We start from the raw sequence: 23,334 nt of genomic DNA, 5'->3' as shown, positions 1-23,334 counted from the left end.
TGCTACTTATCTTGACACATTTCAAAGAAAGTGATCCTGTTGTTTTATTTTAGCAATCTGGTGACTATCAGCAAACAAGCACATCAACAGATACATGGATAGCCAGCTCTGTGAATCTCTTGAAGATGCTTCTAGACTGAAGAGGAGGGTTTGTACGGGGTTTTCAGAAAAGGTGGGTTTGAGAGAGAGGCATTTGCCCCCATGTAGCATGCTCAGTAATGGGGTTCATACATTCAAGAGTATCTGCATCTTTCCACAAGGCGGTGTGTTCTTGGGATGCATAAGAGGTTTTGATTGGCTGAACAGAGGGAGGTTCAGGGTGTATAGTGCTATGTTTTCTTGACCAATGACTGTTTGTTTTCACTGATGTATTTGTGAGTGAGGAAGCAGCTTTGACGGTCTGCCAAGAGGGTGGCGGAGACAGTTTCATTTGCTTTATTTCCTGATGAGTGACCGGCTGACTACTTTTTTCTTTTTTTGAAAACCTTTATTTCAAATTCAGGACACAGCTATTCAGCCGACAGCCCGGAGGTTCGGCAGCATTGAGAGTTGGATACAGTGATGTGTCCCCAATACAGTTCAAAGAGTAATGCAAAGGTCCAATTTTAAGTAAATACAGAAAAAACTCACAACAAACCCCAGCAAGGCAAGGACATTGAAAGCCCATGGCGAAAGCCCCCAGGGGAGGCCGGACCCCACTCATCTACTAGTTACAAGACTGTGTACGGAGGAAGAAGGGGGACAGCAGAGGCCCAAAACGGTTCCTAGAACCCAACTGTGCTGGAAAGTAGGTCAGGGGGAAAGCTGTTCCTCGGGAGGTTCCAGATCCGGGGCAAGACATATTCCCCCCCTGTATTGGTTCCACCGCCCCCAGATGGCATGCCACTTCCGGGGGCGACCTCTAGAGCAGTAGACCGTCTTCTCCCTAAACATGCTCCAGTCCATGTTCTCCTTCCACGCGGTCAGTGTAGGGGGTCCCGAGGAGCCCCACAATCGCGCGATGTCCCTTTTAGCAACCATGTTACCCAGAGTCACCCATTGGGTCTGCGCCTCATCGAGGTCAGTGGGCCCCCAGACGTTCAGGAGGCAACACCGCGCCTCCGGCTGTACCGTAGTGCCCGTCACCTCCCCCATAACTGCATGGACTCTCCTCCAGAACTCCACAATGACACAACATTCCCAAATGATGTGCAGGAAAGTACCCACCATACCACATCCCCTTCTGCACAGGCCGTCCTCCGAGAATCCCATGTGGACCAGCCGTGGCCCCGTCACATACACCCGGTGCAGTATTTTAAGCTGCACCAGCCTCAGACGCGACGGGATCGCAACCTCCTTAGGAGAAGAAACCGCTGACTGCCAGTCCTCATTATCCAACTCAAGGCCATCCCTAGTCCACTGTTCTTTCAGCCCCAAAAGCATGTCTGCCCGGACATTAATCAACTTCTTATATATGAGCGAGATCGTGCTCTCGGGCATATGACCATCAAGGACTCGGTCCTCAAGGGGAGAGGACTCCGGCACCTTCTCACCCTCCACGAGGACTGATCGGAGGGCGTGACGCAGCTGGATATACCTGAAGTACTCTGAGGGCCCTAGCTCATACTCAGTCTGCAACTCCTCGAAGGACTTCACCCTCCCCTTATGCAGCACATCTCCCACCTTGGATATACCTATCAGGTCCCACTTATCAAAGCCCTTCGTATGCCAGAGTCTTCCCAATCTTTCCGATTCAAACAATGGGGTAGCGAGGGTGAGCCTATCCTTCCAGCCCAACGAGTCAGTCGCCATCTTCCATACACGCACCGCCACACCTGTGGGCCCCGTGAGGGACGAGTCTAAGGACCGCGAATACAACGCCCTGTAGTAGTTGCCGCCACGCAGCAGCCACCTATCCATGGCATACCCAGGGCTGAGGGCAGGGCCATAAAACCCATGGTTGATCGCGCTCAGCTGCGTGGCCCAATAGTACCGTCGGATGTCTGGGAGCGCAATGCCCCCATCGTACCATGGGAGCGTCAACTTTGAAATAGCTATTCGCGGCCGCCCATCCCACAGCAACGTCCGTTGGAGGCCTTCGACCTCCCGAAAGTATTTGGCCGGTACCCAGTCCAAGGTGTTCTGGAGGGCGTAGAGGAAGCGGGGAAGAGACATCATTTTGAACAGGGCCGCACGCCCAACAAGGGAGAGCGGCAGCCTCCGCCAACCTTCAACATCTCGCCTCAAGCGTGCCAAGGGGGGGAGCAGATTCCTCTCATAGCGCACAGCAGGATCCATGGATATAAAAATCCCCAAATACACGAAGCCCTGCTGGGCAACCTGTATCGAACATGTTCTAGGGATCGGTGGGACCTCGCCACTAAGAACGTACAAGTACGATTTGCCCCAATTAATCACAAGCCCCGAGTTCCTACCGAACGATGCGAGTACGTCACAGACCACTATAAGTGACTTCTTAGGTGAGGCAAGATACAGCAGGATATCATCGGCATAAAGCGAAATACGGTCCTCGTGATCAGGCGACCACCGAAGGCCCCGTATATCCGGGTGCCAACGTATCCACGCAGCCAACGGTTCAAGGGCGAGGGCGAACAACAGAGGCGACAGGGGGCAACCCTGCAGAGTACCCCTACCAAGCTGAAACGGAGTAGATGCCCGACCATTCACCACAACATTCGCTAGTGGCCCCTCGTACAGCAACCGAACCCAACTCACAAAACCGCGACCGAAACCAAACTTGGCCAGAACGGCCCATAAGTATGCCCACTCCACCGTGTCAAAGGCCATCGTGGCATCAAGAGATGCCACAATAGCCGGTTCACGCAGCGTGCCCGCCCTGGCGATGACGCCATGAAGACGCCTAAGGTTTAATGCTGTGTTTCGGTGCGGGATGAAGCCAGATTGATCCGGGTGGACCAAATCGCCAAGTACCCTAAACAAACGGGTAGCCAGGAGTTTGGCCAGAATTTTCGGCTCAGCGTTGAGGAGTGAAATGGGCCGATAGGAGGCGCACCTATCTCGGGGTTTACCCTCTTTATGTATGACCACGATCGACGCCAGCCGCTGATCCAACGGAAGGATCCCATCCCCCCGCGCCTCCAAAAACATGGCGCGCAGGTGAGGGGCGACCCTATCCGGGAACAGTTTGTACAGGTCGATCGGCAGTCCATTCGGTCCAGGGGCCTTACCCGAATTTAAAGCGCGAATCGCCCCCGCCACCTCGTCAACCGTTATGTCACCATCCAAATCGTCCCTATCTATGTCAGAGAGGCAGGGCAACTCGATATCACGGAGGAGATCAGACGAGTCCTCGGGCGGCCTGTCCGACACCGAGGAATAAACCCTACGAAAATACTCCGCAAAACACTTCACAATCCCCTCAGGTTCCACAATCGCCTCTCCCCACTCTCCCGTCAACTCTGGCACCACTCTATTGACCCGTTCTTTCCTGTCCAACCACGCCAGGAGTTTCCCTGCCTTATTACCAACGTCATACAGGCGGCCCTGTTGTTCCCTACTGAGGGTCTTAGCGGCGTTCGTCACCAGGTCCCTATACTCCGCCTGCTTCAAGCAAAGCTCATGCAGTGAGGACTCTGTAACCTCCTCCTCCATAGCCCCCTCAAGGGCCGCGATCTCCTCCTCCACTTGCCGCACCTCGCCATCCCTCCGATTCTTGGCAGCCACCACCAGGGAGAGGGCTTCCCCCCGAAGGACGGTCTTAAAAGCTTCCCACAGCGACACCGCCGAGTCCACGGTTCCCAGATTGTCCTTAAAGTAGTTATCTACCTTCTTTACCAGAGCGCTGCGCATCTTGGGGTCTCGGAAATACCATGGGTTGATGGGGGCCACCCTCCCTCCTCCCTCCCGACCTAGATCCAGCCGGATCCACACTGGCGAATGGTCAGAGATACCGCGTGCCATGTGCCTCGCCTCGGATATCAACGAGGCATGTGCGGCCAGAGTGAGCAGGTAATCAATCCTGGAGAGGCTACCATGCGCCCCGGAATGAAACGTGTATTGACTCTGTGTGGGGTGCCGGAGCCTCCAGCAGTCTATCAGACCAAACGTATCCAGGAAGTCTGGAAGCCATTTCTGAGCCCCCCCTGTGTCCCTGGGCGGGTATCTATCCAACAGTCCGGAGCCCACAGCGTTGAAATCCCCTCCCACTACCAGCATTCCCCCCGGGAGAGTCAGCAAAGCCCTGCCCAGTTCAGCAAATGTGGAGGCCTGCAGGGCCGGCGGGACATAAACCGAAACCAAAACCAAAGTCCTTCCTTCCCACCGCCCCGCCACCGCCACAAACCTCCCCCTATCGTCAACAATGGTGGAGTCCACCTCAAAAGGCAACGATGCTCTAACGAGGATGCCCACACCCCTGGACCCAGAAGAGAATCCCGAGTGTGCAATGAATTTATACCCCTTCCTATTCAGGGCATAGCACGTATTACCTATGAGATGCGTTTCCTGCAGCAGGACAACATCTGGCATTGAGCGTTTCAAAAATTGCAAAACAATCCCCCTCTTGATGCGATCCCCCAAACCATTAACATTCCAGCTTATAACACTTAAGCCTCTACCCCCCATCCTCAAACGGAAAGAGGCCCACCCCACACCCGAGGAGCCACCATGGAACAGCCCTGAGGATAATCATCATGCCTTGCAGAAATAAACCCCCCAACAACAAACTCAAAATCCCCAAAACTCCCCCCACCCTGCACCCCTGCTGCAGCTTACAAAGCCCCCCCAACTTGCAGTGTGCCTGTCGCCCTACAAAAACAAAAAATCTACAAAAAGTACCCTAAGGGAGGAAAAGAGCACCCCTCGCCCTCCCGCAACCCTCCACAGTTACTGCACTCTGTTCAAATCTTCAAGGATGGTCAAATCAAGTCAGGCCGGCTCTGGGATATCAGCCCTGTCCATCCCGGCCACTGTCTCCATGCTCGGCTGTGTCGTCCCCCGTCCGTCGCCGGGGCAAAGCGTCCAGCCATTCGTCGGCCATAACAGGAGAGTCAAAAAAGAATGTCCGATCTTCATGCACCACCCGTAGTCTGGCAGGGAAAAGCATGGCATACTTCAGATCCAGTTCCCGAAGTCTCCGCTTCACCCCCAGGAAGCTCTGTCTCTGTCTCTGCACCTGCTGGGTGAAATCCGGATAAAAATTCACCGACGCATTCTGGAAGGGGACTGGGCCCGTCACCCTCGAAGCTTGCAGGATAGCGTCCCGATCTCGAAAATGAAAGAGCCGGGCGACAATCGGCCGCGGCGGGGCACCCGCCTTGGGCCGCCCGCCCGGCACCCTATGGGCCCTTTCCACCGCAAAAAACTTTCCAAGGCCCTTAGGCTTCAGATGATTGAGGACCAAATCCTCCACCAGCAGGTCCGCCGAAGCCTCATCCGAGGACTCCAGGACCCCGATGACGCGCACATTGTTGCGCCTGGCCCGGCTCTCGAAGTCCTCCAGCCGGCGGGCGGCGAGGTCACTCTCGGCCCTCAACTTCCGAACCTCGGTCTGCAGATCCGCTACATCATCAGTGAGGCCCGTGGTCTTGTGGTCCAGGTTCTTAACGCGTTCGTTCGTCTTGCCCAGGTCCGAGCGGATCAGATTGACATCTACCAGGATGGCATCCACCTTATGCGCCAGGGCCTCGAACTGTCTCCCCATCGAGGACTGCATCCCGTCGAGCGCGCCCATGACATCCTGTAGGGAGAGCTCCGGTGTCCCAGGCGAGTCCTCCTTCTGGGCATCCGGCGCCTGGCTCGATCCACTCGGCGATGCTTTCAGGAGGGCGTAGCGGTCCATACTGTTGACTTGGGAATACGTTCCCCGCCTGGTGGACTTAGTCTTCAGCCGATCCCCTTCTGCTTTGCCCGACATAATGGACTCCAGGCAGTCCAATGCAGTTAAGACTGTTCCCTCTCAGAGAGAGGAATAAGGAGTGAGCAGGTCTGCCTTGTGCTGCCAGAGTAGCCCGCCGAGCGTCCTTGGGGTAATAAAGCCACCCAGAGCTCTACAGTGTCCGGGCAGACAAAGGGAACGAAACCGAAAGTGAAAGAGCGAGGACCTCCGTCCGACAGTTCACACCTCGCCAGGCCGTTGTTGATCAACTAGGAGTCGGGCATCCTGCCAACTCTAGCCCCTGGCATCCCCGGGAGTTAGGCCGCAATCTTCCGCCAGTCGTAAGTCCGGTTCCCGATGGGCGATCCGACCGTGGGTAGCATCAATCGCCTCCCTGACAACTCAGCAACACGGTGCCATGCATACCATCAGGATTAGAGACAGGATAGTCGACGGAGGGCGCGAGGGTCTCGGGAGCTCTAAGCTCACGCGGCCATCTCGGTCAAGCGCTAGGCTCCTCCCCCCGGCTGACTACTTTTGAACAACTTGGAGAGTTATGTTTTAGTAAGCTTAGTTAAAGTTTCTGCATACAAACTGTCAGTAGCTGCCGCTACTCCTGAAGAAGGCAGGGATGCGACACAGTAGGCATTACTGTGGTTGGTTGGTCATTTCTCACATGAGCTAGAAACAGAGAATTTCATTTGACAGCAGCTAAAGACTGACAAACATATCCAACATGGCCAATTGATTCCTTCTCTACAGTCACATGGCCTAGATGGTCTGGATGGTAATTGGCAAAATACAGAGCGGCAAATATCAACTATTATAAAAACTGATGCAAAACATCGACATTCACTTCAGAAGCTCAATCTTTTCAGCTCATAAAACACAGCGAGAAATGCTAAAAGGGGTGGGGTGATGAAGAAACACACAAAATAACACAAAGGACAGAGAGCCTGCTGGGTAAGGCTGTCAAGTGCATTATAGGACAAGAAGACTTCCGAAAAAAGGAGGAGTACAAAGGAAAATCATACACACAAATTGAGCGGGCACCAAAATACTAGTCCATCTAAAAAACAATTAAAGAAATCGAATAAAAAATAAATTATATATTTTTTTCATCTAAGTGTTAACACAACACTAGTCCGACCATGAAGACCCATCTATGAATCGAGGGCACCTCCTCCATTTTGGTTGTGGTACTGTACGTAGATGCTAATGGTGGGTCGATTAACAATACTTGTAAACAAGTATTCCAAATTAAGTCAGGGATCAGTATTACTACTTCAGAAGTGTGTTGGCAGCCCCTTGCACAGTTGTATCTGGGCTCAAGGAAAACCATGTCCAACCAAGAGAGACTGAGATTCACAGAAAAAGCTTGGAAGCCACCACCTCTGACTAGATTCACATTGGCTTAGATCGGATGGCCTCACATTTTAATACCCGTCTACCAGTAGTAGACACCTGAAAACAAGTCTTGGTACAGTCCATCCTGTGCGGAGCACATCTGAATGAGACACGCAGCTGTTTGTTGCGTGCCGCTACGCTGCCGCAAGCTTATATTTCCATGAATTCATATTGACTCACCTGTGAATCCGCAAGCTTCAGCTAGGAGGAACGTGCTCCAAGACATAAGGAAGAAGAGAGCGGTCTCCAGCAGTGGGAAACAGTGGAGCTTTGTAAATTTGGTCACGTTGATCAACGCGTTAAGGAATATGTTTATAAGTATTTGGAGGTGGGGCATATAAAAACATATACCCATCAGACACTTTTATGCTGACACCTCTAGAAAGTTAATAGAGCTACAATAAAAACCAAACTATTATTACTTATCAGCAAATGAAACAAGCAAATGAAAATACAAACAAAAAAACACAACTGCATTTGTACTGAAACTTTTCCGGCACTTTCCAGATGTTCATGTTAATGGGGAAGTATGTCTAGTACAGAAAGCACTATTCCTCCAGAGGCCTATTGCAAATCAAGTGGTATCCAGCAAGCTGCACGAGAGCGTGGGAACGTACATTACACACTACAGAATATAAATATTTTTGTTACCCTGACAGACTGCAGAGACCCTTTGAAAAACTGCTTTTTTACCATGTTGTGAAATAGTCTGGCGAAAACTGCTAATTTTGGCAAACGGTACATTCTAAGGGGAAGTACACATTCTGGGTTTAGGGAACCTGCTAGTATTCTGATCTATTGTAAAGCCAGCCGTAAGCCAGGGTTTAACAGTAGCGGCTGCTACCAAACAGGAGTGCAGGGTGGGGGACGAGAGGGGGGGAATAAAAAAAAAAGAAAAGCACTTACCTGGATACAGCAGGCCGTGGCCTCTCCTCTGTTCTCTTCCCTGGCAGCAGGAAGCATACAGCCTCCCAGAATCCCCTAGCCAATCACAACGCTGCTTTACAGAAGCGTTGTGATTGGTCTGAGCGCCGTGGTTCAGCGCTCAGACAGGGTCTGGGAAGCTGTGCATGTTCTCCACTAGAACATGCTAAGTGTGTATGACAGTTTGGCCAACCCAAGACATTCGGCCAAACCATCATGCGCATTTAAGAGAGTGCTCACCACTCCTCTCGCTGTTCCTCTGTAACAGCCCAGCCCCGCCCCGCCCCGCCCCTAACCAGCTGAGCCACGGAAAAATAAAATGATAATAACATTGCATTATCATTTTATTTTTCCTTTTTGAACTGCTCCGTGAGCAGTGGGACGACGCAGTGGGAACTGCTGCTGAGGTACTAGATATCTGCAACTCAGGACGGTGGGAGATCCCTGGATGATTGTGGCTTGTGTAGACCTCAAAGCATTTAAATCCACGCTTGGAGAACCATCAAAAAACCTCAGCACACATGGGACTAAGGTTTCCCAGTGAGCCTCGCTGTGTGCCTCATTTGTTAGGGTTGGCCCCTCTGACAGGATATACCCTTTGTGCCATGAGTCTCCAAACATATACAATGAAAAGCCACCACAGTACTGAAGAGCACTTGTAGGATGATGGCAAGTTGCTGAGCAGAACCTACATCTGGAATAACGTTGTGCTTCGGCCACCCCCGTCGGCCCTTGACGTTTTTACGAGGGGTCCACCTATTCCCCAGTTAACGTCAACTAGGGTTTCAACCGCCACTGGTAATTCACATCTATTTATTGAATACCAGGCGGTAGTGCACCCATTGATTTCACTTAACCACGGTCCTGAAGAAGTGGCAACTGACCCGCTAGGGGCAAGCATAGGCACGAAACACGTCGACCTTATACACTTAAGACTGCCCCTTAGGAACATTATAATCCCCACAGGGGCCCACTTTTGTTTTTACCTAGGCTAGAGGTAGCTTTTTCATTAAAATTAACTGTAGAGGACTGCCCTATACCTAATTTTATCTTATATCACTGTGCACTACCCAGCCCCCCACACCTGCATGCACCTAACGGCTTCATCTTCAAAAGATCCCCGACAAAGAGCCCCGGTTTCAGGAGCCCGTCAGGCATTGCAGCGCCGGCCTGACGAGGGGCACCCGCCCTATGATGAAGCATGACACCTCTCAGGGTGTGTGAGGGCAGCACAAAGAAAGACCTGTCTTTCCCCTTCATCCCATTCTTCTCCCAACCCCCCCTTTGTCACATAGGAACTGCATACCCTCATTAAACACTAGTCTCATTTGGGAGCCCGTGTGCAGGACCTCATAACCCAGCTCTCAGTCCCCCCCCTTTGGTTACAAAACCCTATGTTCAATATAGCCGTCACTTGGGCCTAAAAACGTTTCATAGTCATACAAATAAAAGGGCGCTAGTAAGCACCGGGAAGTTACAAGAATCTTTTGGATAACAAAGGGCAGAGGTTGAAGAGGTGTGGCGCAGCGGCCAGGGCGGCAGACTCCAGAACACAGGGGCTCATGGTTCAATTCCTGGTGCCGGCGGCAGGTCAGCCCAGCACCACGTGACTCAGGGCAATAGCTTGCTTAATCTTCCCGACGGCCCCCAGCGCCTTGACGCCTTCGGGTAATTGTTGGAGCTTTACAAATACTTGATTTGGATTTTGGATTTGGCACATGCATGTATAGCATTACCGGGAAGGAGGGGAGGGTGCGTGTGGGTGTGTCTGTCACAAGCTGAATTTCTATTTATTTAAATAGTTTTTAGAGAGCAGTAACGCAAAGAAAAACCGAGTATACTCTGCAAGAAAACATTATTATGCTCCTAATACATTCTAATATTGCATTTGGCAAAGGCAATTTTAAAGTTCTAGTACTGGCCATGTACTATATGTAAGATAAAGAAACAGTGACTGCAAAACTAATGATTACATTTTCTGCTAAAGAGACTAACACAGATTTTGGTACATGAGCAAGTATGTTTCTAGTACAGGAGAAGTGATGAACAGGGAAAGAAAAGGGGACAGCCCACGGACAGCGTAAGGTTACTACAAATCAATTAAATTTAGCAGATTCAGCCATCATTGTAAGATGGAAGTGATTGAAAAGTGGGCAAGCACAGTGGACACTGAGAGCACCACATAGAGCACATTATTATTAAAGACAGAGAAACAAAGGAAATGGTGAAGTGCCATTTTAAACAACAAAATAAGAGAAGTCGGCAGTTCAACAACATAGTAAGGAAAAGGAAAAAAATAGAGCTGTTATGGACCAAAAAGATGAAGCAGACTAACAACACATTTGAAAGAGTATCCAATTTAAATAACATATAGCAATAACACCCTTAAACATTAGATCTTTCTGCATAAGATAATCAACACAACATAGACTCTAGAAATTTGAGAGAATCTTAGAAATTTAGATCCAGATTAAATACAAATTCAGTGACTAGTTAGGGAGCATTTATATATCTAGATCTATCTATATATAGCTAAGAGAAAAATTACTCAAGCAAAATTACATAAAAAGTATTAATCAAATTGAAGATGGCAATAAGAGAAAATGTGCCTGACCTGTTGCCTTTACAGGTTGTGTGTGTATGTACCCATATCTATTTTGGTGATTTATAACCCCTCATGCCACTTATCGATCATAGTCATTCTGGTTCCCAGAGCAGTATCAATGTTAGGCAATATATACAAAGTGAACATATAACACAGCATGAAAGCAATTGAAACAACAAGATAAAAAGAGAAAACAAAATTCCTGTCAAGACAAAATAGAGAATAAACAGGAATTCATGCGGGGGAATCACTAGTGATCCAATCAGCACCATGAGAGGCAAAACAATACATGTACGTCGTCAACTTTCAAGCTTGCACAAAAACACGGTTAAAAGGATATAAGAGCAGTCACAACTCCTGTAGCTAGGCCCATCGCAAAGGATCCACTGAATATCCCAAGGAACACTCCAACAGACTTGAAGAAGGCAGCGGCATCGAATGTATGGCTGTTACCACCCGTGGGCTGATAGGCAACGATCGACCTGAAAACAAGAACTTTGTGAGATATTTAACCCAATAATCCAATATAACAGATATATGTAAAAAAAAAAACTGACTTGGATCACTAGTGGGGTTGACAGGAGGCAGCCACAATATTAATACATGAATGGAGGACAGGTTAATCAATTATGAGTCATAATCAACTTCGTAACAAAAAAAGGCAGCTCTGTCACATCGCTGCTGACCTGAGATTACTAAAGTAAAATGGGGTAACATCAATAAAAGGTTTGAGAATGAAAACCAATCGCCACAAATATATTATGAAGCACAAACCAAATTGCCATATGATCAAGATAATGGTAGCAACTTCTTTATTTATGCAGATGTTAAGACAACAAGTAACAAACCCATGGGATATGTTTTCCAATTACAAGTAAACAAATTGCAAAGATCTGTAGCTCCCTCCCCCTTCAACCACCCCATCAACCCAACACAGATCATGGTCATCGCTGTATATTGGTAATTGTCTGTAAGAGGTGTACACCCATCAGCCAAGAGGTCCACATGTTTCTTGCACATTTACTGGTTTCTGATAAAGGCCCTGTTTAGTTTTGAGTGAGCTCTTGAGTTCCCCTCTTTACGCCTCTGTTCATCCCTTAAGCAAAGCACTCTGTGATTTACCCCCCCCCCCCCAAGTCGTCAGGTCATCCTGCACCTTCTTGTTTCTCCATTATAATGTGCATTTCTTCCTGTAGTGACCATTCCATCCTGTGCGCGCACTCATAGTGCTGCACTTGGGTGTTGTGAACCCAACCAGCCAATGGCAATTTGCCTTTTTGTTAGCAGCAAGGCCAGCTGTAGAAACTTACAGTGCATTTGTTTCCCCTTTAGTCGTGCAACAAGACCCAACAGGAAGTGCTGAGGATGGAGTGGCAGCGGAATCCCAGTTGCTCCCTGTATCCTTACTCCGACTTCACGCCCATAATCCAGCACACTTGGGCGGGACCAGGTCACATGCAGAAAGGTCCACCCCCTCTGCCCTGCATTGTGGGCAGTCCTGTGACCTAGTCAGTTATATCTTTCCCAGGGTGCTTGGAGTCAGGTATGTAAGATGAAGGTAATAAAATGTATTAACTTGAATCGTGCGTTCCCGATACCTTCCGAACCAGCTCACATGTCGCTGCCCAGTCTCTGTCAGGCAGCAGAAACCCTAAATCCGCCACCTTGACACGCCTAGTCCTATACAGAGGTTTGGGATTGTCAGACTTCAGAGCTCTGTACATCAATGTGATCGAATCGCGCACCGTACCAAGCTGAAGAGTGTGTGTCGAGGGAAGGTTGTTAGCAAAGTCCTTTTCAACGAGATGGGGGTGCGCCAGGTATTGAAGTCCAGTAATCAGTTAGTAATGTCAATAAAGTTCTTTATTTCAAATTCACAAATTGCATCAGGAATACGAAAAGCTCAGCCAACGCGTTTCATTCCCTCACGGGGAACTTCATCAGGGCTGTAATGTCAACAGTGACCGAGAGCACAAATTCATGCGGTCAATACGAGTATTCTAGTCCAGTGTATTTTTCTGGAACAATCCGGAGTGCTTGCAGGTGTGATAAATCCTGCATGAGAAGACCGTAACAAATGTACGTCCGGTCGTCACTCCATATGTGATTGCGCAGGAACATTACATATTGGAACTAGTGTGAGGTGCAGAACCAAGGGTCCGACGTTGTTAGTCTTGACATTGTTGGTGAAGTCCATCCACAGTTCCCTAGGCATTCCAGCAAGTTAAGCATATTATAGGAATTGCCTAGGCCCAACCCCAAAAGAGTCTTGTGTCTCCCGAAAGGCAATAAACGTATCCCCAGGATATAAGTCACCAAGTACTTGGCACCCTCCCTCTCTCCATCAAGTAATCGTCATGCTGCCCCTAATGCTTCAATAAGGTTGCAAATCCGAAATGTTCACGTCTCAGGCAAAGGCCAGGCGCCTGACGATTCTCCTGACAATCCGCTCCCATACCTGGGCTTTCTGGAGCACAACACATGGTATGGCAGGACCCAGCTCGCCCCTCTTATTAGCAGAACAGGGATTGGTTCCCAACAGCACATGCCCCTCAGCAATCATTCCTCCCAGTTTTCTCCCTCCACTGGATGCGGTTTGTGTGCTGCTTGCTAAAATAATTCGAGATTCGGTAACCCTAGGCCCCCTAGTTCTTCTTGATCCATGTACAGAACGTCCAGCGCCACCCTGCAGCGATGGCCAGCTTACACCAGTGATACTAGGATACTGTTAATAGCCTGAACACTTCAGGTCTGAGGACAAAGTGTGTTTTGTAGGTGATCGCAGCAGCGCCATTTTAGCCACGGTCACCTATCCCATAATAGAGAGTGGGAGTGTGCACCAGAAGCACATCGACAAACTCAGTCCTTCTATCACCCTCTCCATGTTGTATGCATAATGCCCGTCTGACGTTGCCTTCACCTAAATTCCCAGGTATCTGAATGTGTCCACTTCCCATCTAGCTCCTCCAGGCCAGCCAGAGGGAAAATAATATTTTCCACCAGTAAACTCAAAGATTAGAAATCTTGCCGGACACCCACAGTAGGTGCAGCAGGTGAGGCAATGAAGTCCAAGGGTCCCTGAGAAACAAAAAAGCGTTGTCGGCATACATGGACACAACATGAGTAGAGTCCCCAATCCTGATCCCCCAATCATGTAAGGCTTTCCTGATCCGGAGCGACAAAAGCTACAGTGCCGGGGTGAACAGGAGCAGGGAGAGTGGGCAGCCCTGTAGCATGCCCTTTCCAGACACCATCCTACCCAATAGGACCCACACCGTAGGGCTCGTGTACACTAATCGGACTCAGCCACAAAAGGTAGGCCCAAACCCCATCTGCGGGAGTACTTCTAACAGGTAAGACCAACTCAGAGTATTAAATGCCTTCTGTGAATCAATTGTAAACAAGGATAGCTCCATATCACAGTCTACAACGGTATGCAGGACATGTGCGAGTCTCCACAGCAGTGCTGGGCCCCATATGAATCCCCATTGGTCCTCGTGCACCAACTGTCCAACTATCAATTGAACTCTATTAGCCAGCATTTTACAGACGACCTTAGTATCGGAGTTGATCATGGTCAACGGTCTATATGAGTCCGAAGCCATTAGAGCTCCACCTGGCTTGGGGATCATACAAATGATGCCAGGTCGCATACTCAGTGGAAGGGTACCCACCCGCCGCACTTCATTAAGGAACTCCCAGAGCTTCTCAGAAAGACTGAGTAAGAAGGTTTCTATTTCAAGTTTACAGCTTTGAGTATTTGCTAAACCTCTAGGCACGACTTTCTCGGAGTCTTGTGAGTGTAGTCCTGGTAAATGGCTATATTGTAGTTCTCATAGTGCAACATTCTCTCCTCTCTCGCCGCTTTGAGATTGCAGTCTCTGTCTTTGTAGTGGAATCTGCTAGCAACTATGGCCCTGGTTGGGGCGCCCGGGGTGATGGAGAGCTGCCAACGCCCTATGTACGTGCTCTACCGAGAAAATCGCGGAGAGGCCCGGCAACCTCCGCATCTAGTGGATGCATTGTTCCAGGAAGCCCTAGGCGGAGGAGCTCTCCACTCCCTGCAGGAATCCTGGCACTCAAATGTTGCACCTTGAGCGCCCATCCTCCCTGGCCTCCAGGGTTTTTTTGTTACCATCTCCATCCTGGCCATTCATTCTCGAACTGTTGTAACTTCTGTTCAGAGTTCTGTGATCTAGTCTTCAGCTGCATTTCCTCTGTCGGACACTTTCCGGAGGTAATCCTAGAGCAGGTTGACATCCACAGCCACAGCTTCAATTTTGCCCTCCAGAGTCATCCTCAAGCCCTGTATGGCAACCAACAGTTCTGCTCTTCCTGGTTCCTCCTGCGTCTATCGATCTGCAGGGGAGCCACCGCACCCCTTAGCCTCCAAGGTGGGTGTCAGAGCCACGGTGTACTGCGTGATTCTATTGCTCTGCTGAGGTTTAGCCGCTTTGTGTCTACCCATATCCATAAAAGAGTCACCAGCAGCACAGGCGCTCCGTTGCCATCTAGATAGGGCCATTAAAGTTGGGGTTCCCACTACAGCACCTCTCTCTCAATCAGGCCCACTAGCAGAATAATATACAACAGGCACCCTCCTCCGATCCTAATCAGGTTTCAGCTCTCCACAGAAAACCGCGTCACGCTAGAAGCTGGTAGGGGCCAAATCTACGACTCCCCCAGGATCCTATGGCCCCGGGCCTTGCTCACAGGACCCACGGTAGGAATTGTGGATACCCCGCACAGTATGCAGCAGATGGGGTGCTCACATCCCCACAAGGACACATGTTGCTGCGTGCCTCTTCTCCCAGGCCCAACAGCCCTGCAGGTCTCACCAGGAGCTATTTCACAGTGATGCAGGCCTCTCACTATGCTGGCCGGCCCAAGCCGCAGCCGCCCTCCTCTCCGCTTCCGATGCTTGCCCAGTGATGGGGGCCCGCCAACCCCATAATGCATAGTAGGGATCTTGCAACCCCAGCTGGTGAGGAGTCAGCATGGGCCTCACCGCCCAAATCGGTCATCCCTGCAGTCCTCCCCATGAGACAGGCCACAGCGCAGATATCGGCCAGTACTGCCCAGTCTCCCATGAAGATTGCTCTCCACACCGTCCGCTGTTCCCAACAACCAGCAGGAACCAGGCAACACCTTCTGGGGTCAGGCAGTGTTTAGTCCCCCTCACAGGCGCAATCCTTTCAGGTGTCCAACCTCAGCCACACAAGTTGTCTCAAGGCTGGCACTCTCGCTTCTCCGCAACAGCTACCTCCTTTGATTCACCAACACCTTCAGGTCGGCTGCTAAAGGGCACAGGCATCGGGAGCAGCCCATATAGTATCAATTCAAGTCTTACATGGGGAGGATTATGCAGGATGTTGATGAGGGATACCCTCCCAAGATAATAGAAGTTAGAATTTATTAACAACATTTTATATAGCACGAACATGACCCGTGAGGATATCAGAGCGCTTTACCGGAGGGTGGGTCAATATAGTAGTTATGATCAACAGATGAAAATAATCACAGATAAGATCAAGAGACAAAAGGAGTGATCTTAGGATAAAAATGTGTTAATCAGAAGTGTTTTCACTTCTTTTTTGAAGGAGGCGGGAGACAGAATCAGGCAGATTTCTGGAGGGAGAGAGTTCCCAATTTTTGGGGCTATACCCGAGAGGGCTCTGTTTATAGAAACCTTTGCAACCAAGAGCTGTAGAGGTTCAACTATGAAAAAGTAGACTATAGCAAATAAAGCTCTCAATGTAAATGTTTCATGAAACTGCACAATGCCACTCAAACATCAGGGCACTGACTAGCAGAAACACAGATCTATTAGCACAAAAGGGGGTTGTCTTTATGTTTAGGAGTTTACAAAGCACTAGAAACCTTTGGGTGTTCGCAGGCTGACAACCATGTAATGAGGGATGAAATTCAATAGAAAGTTAGAATAGGTGCATTTTGAAGAATTTACACGATTACAAATGGGTGGGTTTGGCTCTCAGATCTTGTTACAAAGAACCGATTTTGAATCTCTTTATTACCAAACTGACATCAACAACACAACAGGTTTTAACACGGGGCTGATAAAATAAATTGAAGGTGGAACTGGTGCAGATTAGTGAAGAACTCTTGTGACACTATTCATGTAGAAGGAGGGAGGTGTGACTTGTACAGAAGTGCTCACTAATGTTTCATTCCACAGTAGTAAGGAGACCATGGTTTCAAAAATGGTTGTTTTCTTTCCTTTCACCGTAATTGGAGACCCTTAATCCAGTCATACCAACAACTACGACTGAAACACCGGTGTTATTGGCATTCGTGTTTGCTGGCAACATCATAATTGGTTCTGGCCTATGAATTGCTTTAGTCCCAGACTATCTCATTTTCCATGCCAGGTGATATTGAAAAGGCTTAGATAGGATGTGCTGGTTGTGGTTCGGTAGAGGAAGATGAAGAATGTGTACACGTACTGTGTCTGCATCTAACTTACGCTGGAGGAGCCCTTCGATATGTGAGGCGTGAAAGAGGTCTGATTTCTCAGACCCCATGTCAGTGACCTTGCTTCATGCCTACTGTGTCGTGCCTACTACTACAGCGGGCCCATGAACTATACCTGAAGAGAGTGGCTAGATGAACCATAGTACAGCAGAATGGATTGGTAAATAGAAAGGAGTGGACCTTTAAACCATACCAGAGGACAGTGGATCTGTGAACCATAGTACAGCAGGGTGATCAACCAATGGGAAGAGTGGGTACATGAACTATATTTGAGGCGGGAGGATCTGTAAACAATACTAAACAGGGTGAATCGGCGAGAAGAGAAGAGTGGGTCCATGACCCATACTAGAGGAGAGCAGTTCTGTGAACCATGCTACCGCAGGGTGGATCGTGAATAGAGAAGAGTGGATTTATGACCATACTAGCGGGGATTGGATCCCTGAAGAATCACCATACGAACAAAGCCTATTTTCAGAGGGAAAAGATTCACAAATAATGAAGGAGGATTTTATTTGTAGCGTCGTACTTTAATAAACACTACTTTTGTAGCCAAATACAGTTGAGTTTCATGAGAGTGTTCTCACTTGGACAACATTTAAAAACATAGGCCACTTGGTTTGCTGCCTAATAAGGTCTTGCACCAACAATTACTAACAAAAAATTGGAATTTATCAAAGCATTGTTCAAGGTCAGCGAGAAACTTAATGTGAGTTAGGTTAATTTGCTTCATAATCCCAAATCATTTTCCTACACACATCGGAGTGTATACACTTGTGGCATTCTGTGAGATAAAAAGAGAGTAGGTACTTACGAAGACAGCACAATTGCCACCGCGTCATTAAGAACACTTTCGCCAAAGAGAAGGGCATACAGATCCACATCGGCATGGAGATCATTGAATATCGCCAGCACAGTCACTACAAAGGTAACACAAATTTCAAATTTTCTGGCTGCTCAAAAACGCCATGCAGGTGTTAGACTCAATACATGTACAACTTTGCATTTCCAACAAAACAGGAAGCATGGTTTCATGTTGTGCCACAGTTTACAAACCCCACCTGCTCGGAGACAGGTTTTTTAAGAAAGTTAAGTAGAAATAGCTTGTTCAATAAATAGACACATTTGCATTTTGTATAGAGATGAATTCAAAAGTGTGGTACATAGGGAAAGTTACTTAAAATCATAGCAATAAGCAATGAACAGTCCCGCCTATATGCTGAATCCCATACCACCTTTAAAATAAACTATATATAATATTAAATGTATACACATTTTCTCATTAAAAGAAGCAATTTAACTTTACAAAATCACTAGTGTATTAGAAAGTAACAAACACAATCCTTCACAAATAATTTTTTTAAATTAAAAAAGAAAATGGGGATGGTGTAGCAATAAAGACAGCAGCCTGTCTTTCCTTTAGTCCCTTGTACTGAAATATTTTCAAAGCTGCCCCTATTTTCCCCACCAACAAGTTCAATACCCTAACTCCATACTAATATTCCATTAAACTAGACCTCTTTGTTCATTGCTTTAGCTCATGTGAGAGATGTTTCTTTTACAGCGAGTCCTGGCATCAGTTACCATAATATCGAACAAATAACTTGGCTGTTTCCACTTGTTTGAGAGCCTTTGCCTGTTCCTTGGATTGCTTTGGCCCTTTGCTCTCTGCTATAAAGGATTTCTTCTATTACTTTAAGAGAAGGAGGCTATTTTTTAATTGAGTCAGAGGTTCAGTCCTATTTATGTCTCTATTTTCTGTCTATTCTACATATCAAAACTGTGCTCCAAGGTATTGCCACTTCTGTCATCTAGTGACTTTGAAAGAGGTACTGTGTTAAGAAACTGTGGCCAGATTTCACAATGAGCAGGATGCTAGCCCCTTAAGTAGTCACACATGTAAAGATATAATCATGTGTCTGCGCAAGCCAATTTATGCTCCATTGCCAGATTACGGCCAATTTGGTATCCAGAAGGAATCTTAATTTATGTGTTCTTTAAACACTTAAATGCAGAGTCCTCAGCGTTCAGAGATTTTGATCAGACTACTGGATGAACGGTTACTAGGCACGAGAAACTCTACATCACCTCCATCTCCCCTAAAGAAGTTCCCAAGTCTCCAGCTGTGTTCCAAGCAATGGAAGCCTTATAATGAACTTCTGTCATCTTTACAATAATGTCAATCTCGCTCTTGAAGTCTACTCTGTTGAACAAACATGGAAGCACTGAATCCAAAACAGCATCTACTTCGGATTCATGCCAGTATCTATCTGAGTTTTTATCTAGAAGATCACTAACATTAGACTATCCCTTTTTCCGCCATAAATACTCTTTCGATCCCTGTAATGCAAGCAGTGAAGTAGGGCAAGGAGAGATGGGCAATTAGCAACTTATCTTCGAACATGTGCCACAGAATCTGATGATGCTTTGCTCCAGCTCTCCACTAGATCCGATCCCTTTGTTCCAATGTACCAACAACGTAGTTGATAATATTGGACTCAATTAACCCTCCACGCCAATATATCCATTAAACAGGTCAAAGTCCCAGCAGACTTCAAGAGACCCATTGTCTCTCAGCTACTCTGGATATGTATTGCTGATCCTGCATTGCCCACTATCACTTCCACCAGGAGGTGCCACATTTCGGGAAAAAGTCCTTTCATTTTCAGCAGGACAAATCTTTTGAGGACTCTGAGATTTTGGAGTCTGCTCTGTCCGAATTTCACATGCACATGAAATGGAGTTCTGGCTTGGCAGAACCGGCTGGACTGTTCCCATCAGGAAAAGGGTCAAGACTGATTTGCCTATGGCTGGGTCTGAACTGGAGTGGCGAAGTGAGCTTAAGAACGATGATGGGTTCAACCCAGATCGAATAGTGACTGGAGGTGAGTGTCTGAAAAGTTTCAGAGCTCCAACCATCATCTCCTTGTTTGCCCCATCGGATGGAATCAGTCATCGTGGGTAGGTTAGAGGATCTCCACACATTACTTAACAGAGGTGGGAGGGCAGCATTCATATTAGTACATCTTTTTGATGCATCCAATGAACCATAACAGCTTGGCAACAAATTGGAGACAGCGGGCAAAAGAGATCGTGTTTGGAAATGGCTCATGCAATTATCCACTGGTAGAGTCCATGCAGCCTTTCTACTCCTTCCAATCTGCCTTCCATTCCCTATCTTGCATAGTTCCTCATGGTACTGACCTGAGCTAAATATTATTTAATCTACACATCGTCCCCATAGCCCTCTCCGATTTGTTCTTCAGGTTATTCCTTCTATACACACATTATTTTGCATTTAGACACCAGCAGTGTTTAAGCCATAATTCAGCTTGAAGTTTGTCTCACTGTTGTTGCCTAGATACATCCATTTTGTTCAAATTGAATAAAGATAAAATAATGTGTTGGTTCTTGGGGGTGCCTCCAATATCTGGATTGATAAATGGGGCCTAAACCTGGGGTAATATTTCTACCAATTTCCATGATTAAAACCATTTGGTTTTCTTTAGGATTTTGATTTTTACCTACTCCCTCACATGAAAAGACTTCTATCTACTTATGTTAAATTCTTTACAATAGCGAGAAAGGTTCTCCCAAGCTACCTTAACTCATCGAAAAACTCTCGGACAGAATATCATCTTGATGATTCAATTTCAGTAATTCACTGCATCTTGCTATGACTTGATTATGCCAGAAGAGACATCAGCTGATCCCAAAAATAATTTCAAGACAGTTTTTTTGTCTATATTTTGTGGAAACAGTTGTCCTGAGTTACAGTTTGGCAGACAGGTACACCATCCAAACACGACTGATATCCCAGCCAGCATTTATTAAAAAGTGCATTATAAGCTAATGCATAAAGTGCATTTTAAACTAATGCACCTGTAAAATGACACATGGGATTTCAGCACAGTTGTGATGCAGATCCCGTCCACCAAATTCTAAATCAGGCCCTAGGTTGGCTTTCTGTGGAAAGCAATATTTTGTTTAAATACTTCTTTATTTTCCAATGTGCTCCTGCCACGGCAGGCGCTCTGTTTCTCCATCACCAGTTTCCTCAGCATGTCGATACGAAGACCCAAATATTAGCCTCCACAGACCTGCTGAAATTTATTTTTTGGGGACATTGGCATATGGATGGGTGCTCCTTTTTGGCTGGTTCACCCTATTAGTCATCTTACTTTCAGTAAGAAGCTGAAGACAAGCTTAGCGGGATTGGCTTATCCTGGTCATCCCCGGAGGCATATACGCAATCTACAAATACAAGATAAGACCTAATCCAACCAAAACACATTATGATTTGCCTGTAATATAACTTGATGCTTCATTTTAGGGATGCAACACTTTATTACGCAAATACATATGAAGTAAATAGCGTCATAGTTTGGAGAGGTAAACCTGGGCTAAATATACAGATATTTCAATCAACCAATGTCAAGTTGGAATGACTTTCCAGTCTCATTCTTTACCCAATAAAACAATGGGTAATATATTCTGTCCTTGGCAACCCATGCACTCAAAATGGTTTACATTCAGCAAAAGATTTATAAAGAAACAAGATGTTATTTTTCACTGTTATACAATGATTATGGGAAAAATTAGTTAATAATTGTGGCGCTCACCTGGATCTGTAGCAGAGATAATTGCTCCAAACAAAAGACAGTCTGTATAGTAAAAGGTCTCACCAAGTTGGCCCACAAGCTGCATTAACTTCACAATGCCGTACATGAGATTCCTGTTGAGAATCAGGATAAAAGACCTCAGATGACTTCTTCATTCATGTACTGTATATTAAATTCGTTCACGGCCAGGTCAATGGCATCAAATCAATATAAGTGACGTGACTACATGCAGAGGCAAGAATCAATCAAAGGTAAGTTTTAAAGGCAATCGTCCTGTGTTGATCCTTTTCCTAAAGGTGGTAGCTGATTTTATAATTTACTGGTAACAGCCCCCCACCTCCTGCAGGACCAAGACACATGAACAGCATTTGTTTCCACGCATGCCAAAACCACGAGTGGCATAACAACGCAGTCAATACCACACGACTGTGTCGTTACCATGAGTTCCATTTCAATGCAAGTCATTACAACGACTTGCTTTAGGGAAGCTCTGGACTTAGTTTAAATTACTATTCCAACTTCAGTCGGTGTATCAGAAGGGAAGGTGTTGGGCTTAAAATCCAACACCAGTCCAACACTGCGTTGCCTAAAGCAAGTCGTTGTAATGACTTGCGTTGTAATGGAACTTATGGTAACATCGCAGTCATGGTAGTGACTGCGTTGTAAAGGCACTACGCTGTAATGCATGCGCTGTAATAGATGTTTCCCAGGCACATGGCTGAGAGAGCACAGATGAGGAAGCACTTCAGTATGGATGTCTGCACCTCTGCACCCACAGCCGTAAAGCGGAGCATGCCACCCACAACATAGTGAAGAGGGGCAAGGGGGAGAAGATGAGGTAGGACTGTACTGAGCAGTGGAACTTGAGCAAGAGTTGTGGATCTGAAGTTCATGGGTAGTGAGAGAGAGAGCAAGTGCCTGGTCCTGGGGTTTTCCCAAGGAGTCAAGCGACCCCCACCCCTCAAAGTCCTCAATTGTCCCTCTCTTTAGCTAGTATTGCCCCTAGAATAGTCTGTACACCCCAAAGTCCTTGAGCCTCCTCTAGCTAAAACAAACATGAGGGCACACAGAGTGGTGAAGTAACAGCAGATATCACCCCCATGCAATCATCTCACTGGACCTTCCAATTCACCCTCACCCCACATCACTTTCAAAGAAGTATTACTGGGCAACACAATAAAATGCTATGATTTTGAATCTACCACTGCTTTCCTGAAAATGCCAGTTTCTCTCCACACGCCTATTGCATAAATGGACTGAATTGCATCCAAGTTAGCTGAACCAGAAGGAGAGTGGACTGGATCAGAACAGAGTATGCACATGCAGAGTAGAGGCCTGTAGATGCGCTGAAAATAATCCTCATTACAAGACTGGTACTCTTCCTGAACACTTAACTGGTGTGATACTTGGTTACAATGGATCCAGATATAACCGGATGTAACTAAAATCAC

General features: G+C 47.3%; 1 protein-coding gene across 2 annotated transcripts in view; it reads right to left on the bottom strand.

The window, feature by feature from the left end:
• The window catches only part of SLC9A7 (solute carrier family 9 member A7), a 424,975-nt gene that overhangs the window by 184,480 nt on the left and 217,161 nt on the right, over positions 1-23,334 (bottom strand). For both annotated transcript variants that reach the window (XM_085622857.1, XM_085622858.1), the window contains exons 5-8: positions 21,884-21,996; positions 18,076-18,181; positions 11,113-11,254; positions 7,424-7,529 (exon numbers count right to left, since the gene is read on the bottom strand). In XM_085622857.1, the coding sequence (XP_085478983.1) occupies positions 7,424-7,529; positions 11,113-11,254; positions 18,076-18,181; positions 21,884-21,996 (467 nt within the window). The remainder of the gene's footprint in view (positions 1-7,423; positions 7,530-11,112; positions 11,255-18,075; positions 18,182-21,883; positions 21,997-23,334) is intronic.

This window comes from Triturus cristatus, chromosome 8 (genome assembly GCF_964204655.1).
Source record: "Triturus cristatus chromosome 8, aTriCri1.1, whole genome shotgun sequence".
NCBI lineage: Eukaryota > Metazoa > Chordata > Amphibia > Caudata > Salamandridae > Triturus > Triturus cristatus.
This window is presented reverse-complemented; position numbering and strand designations above follow the sequence as displayed.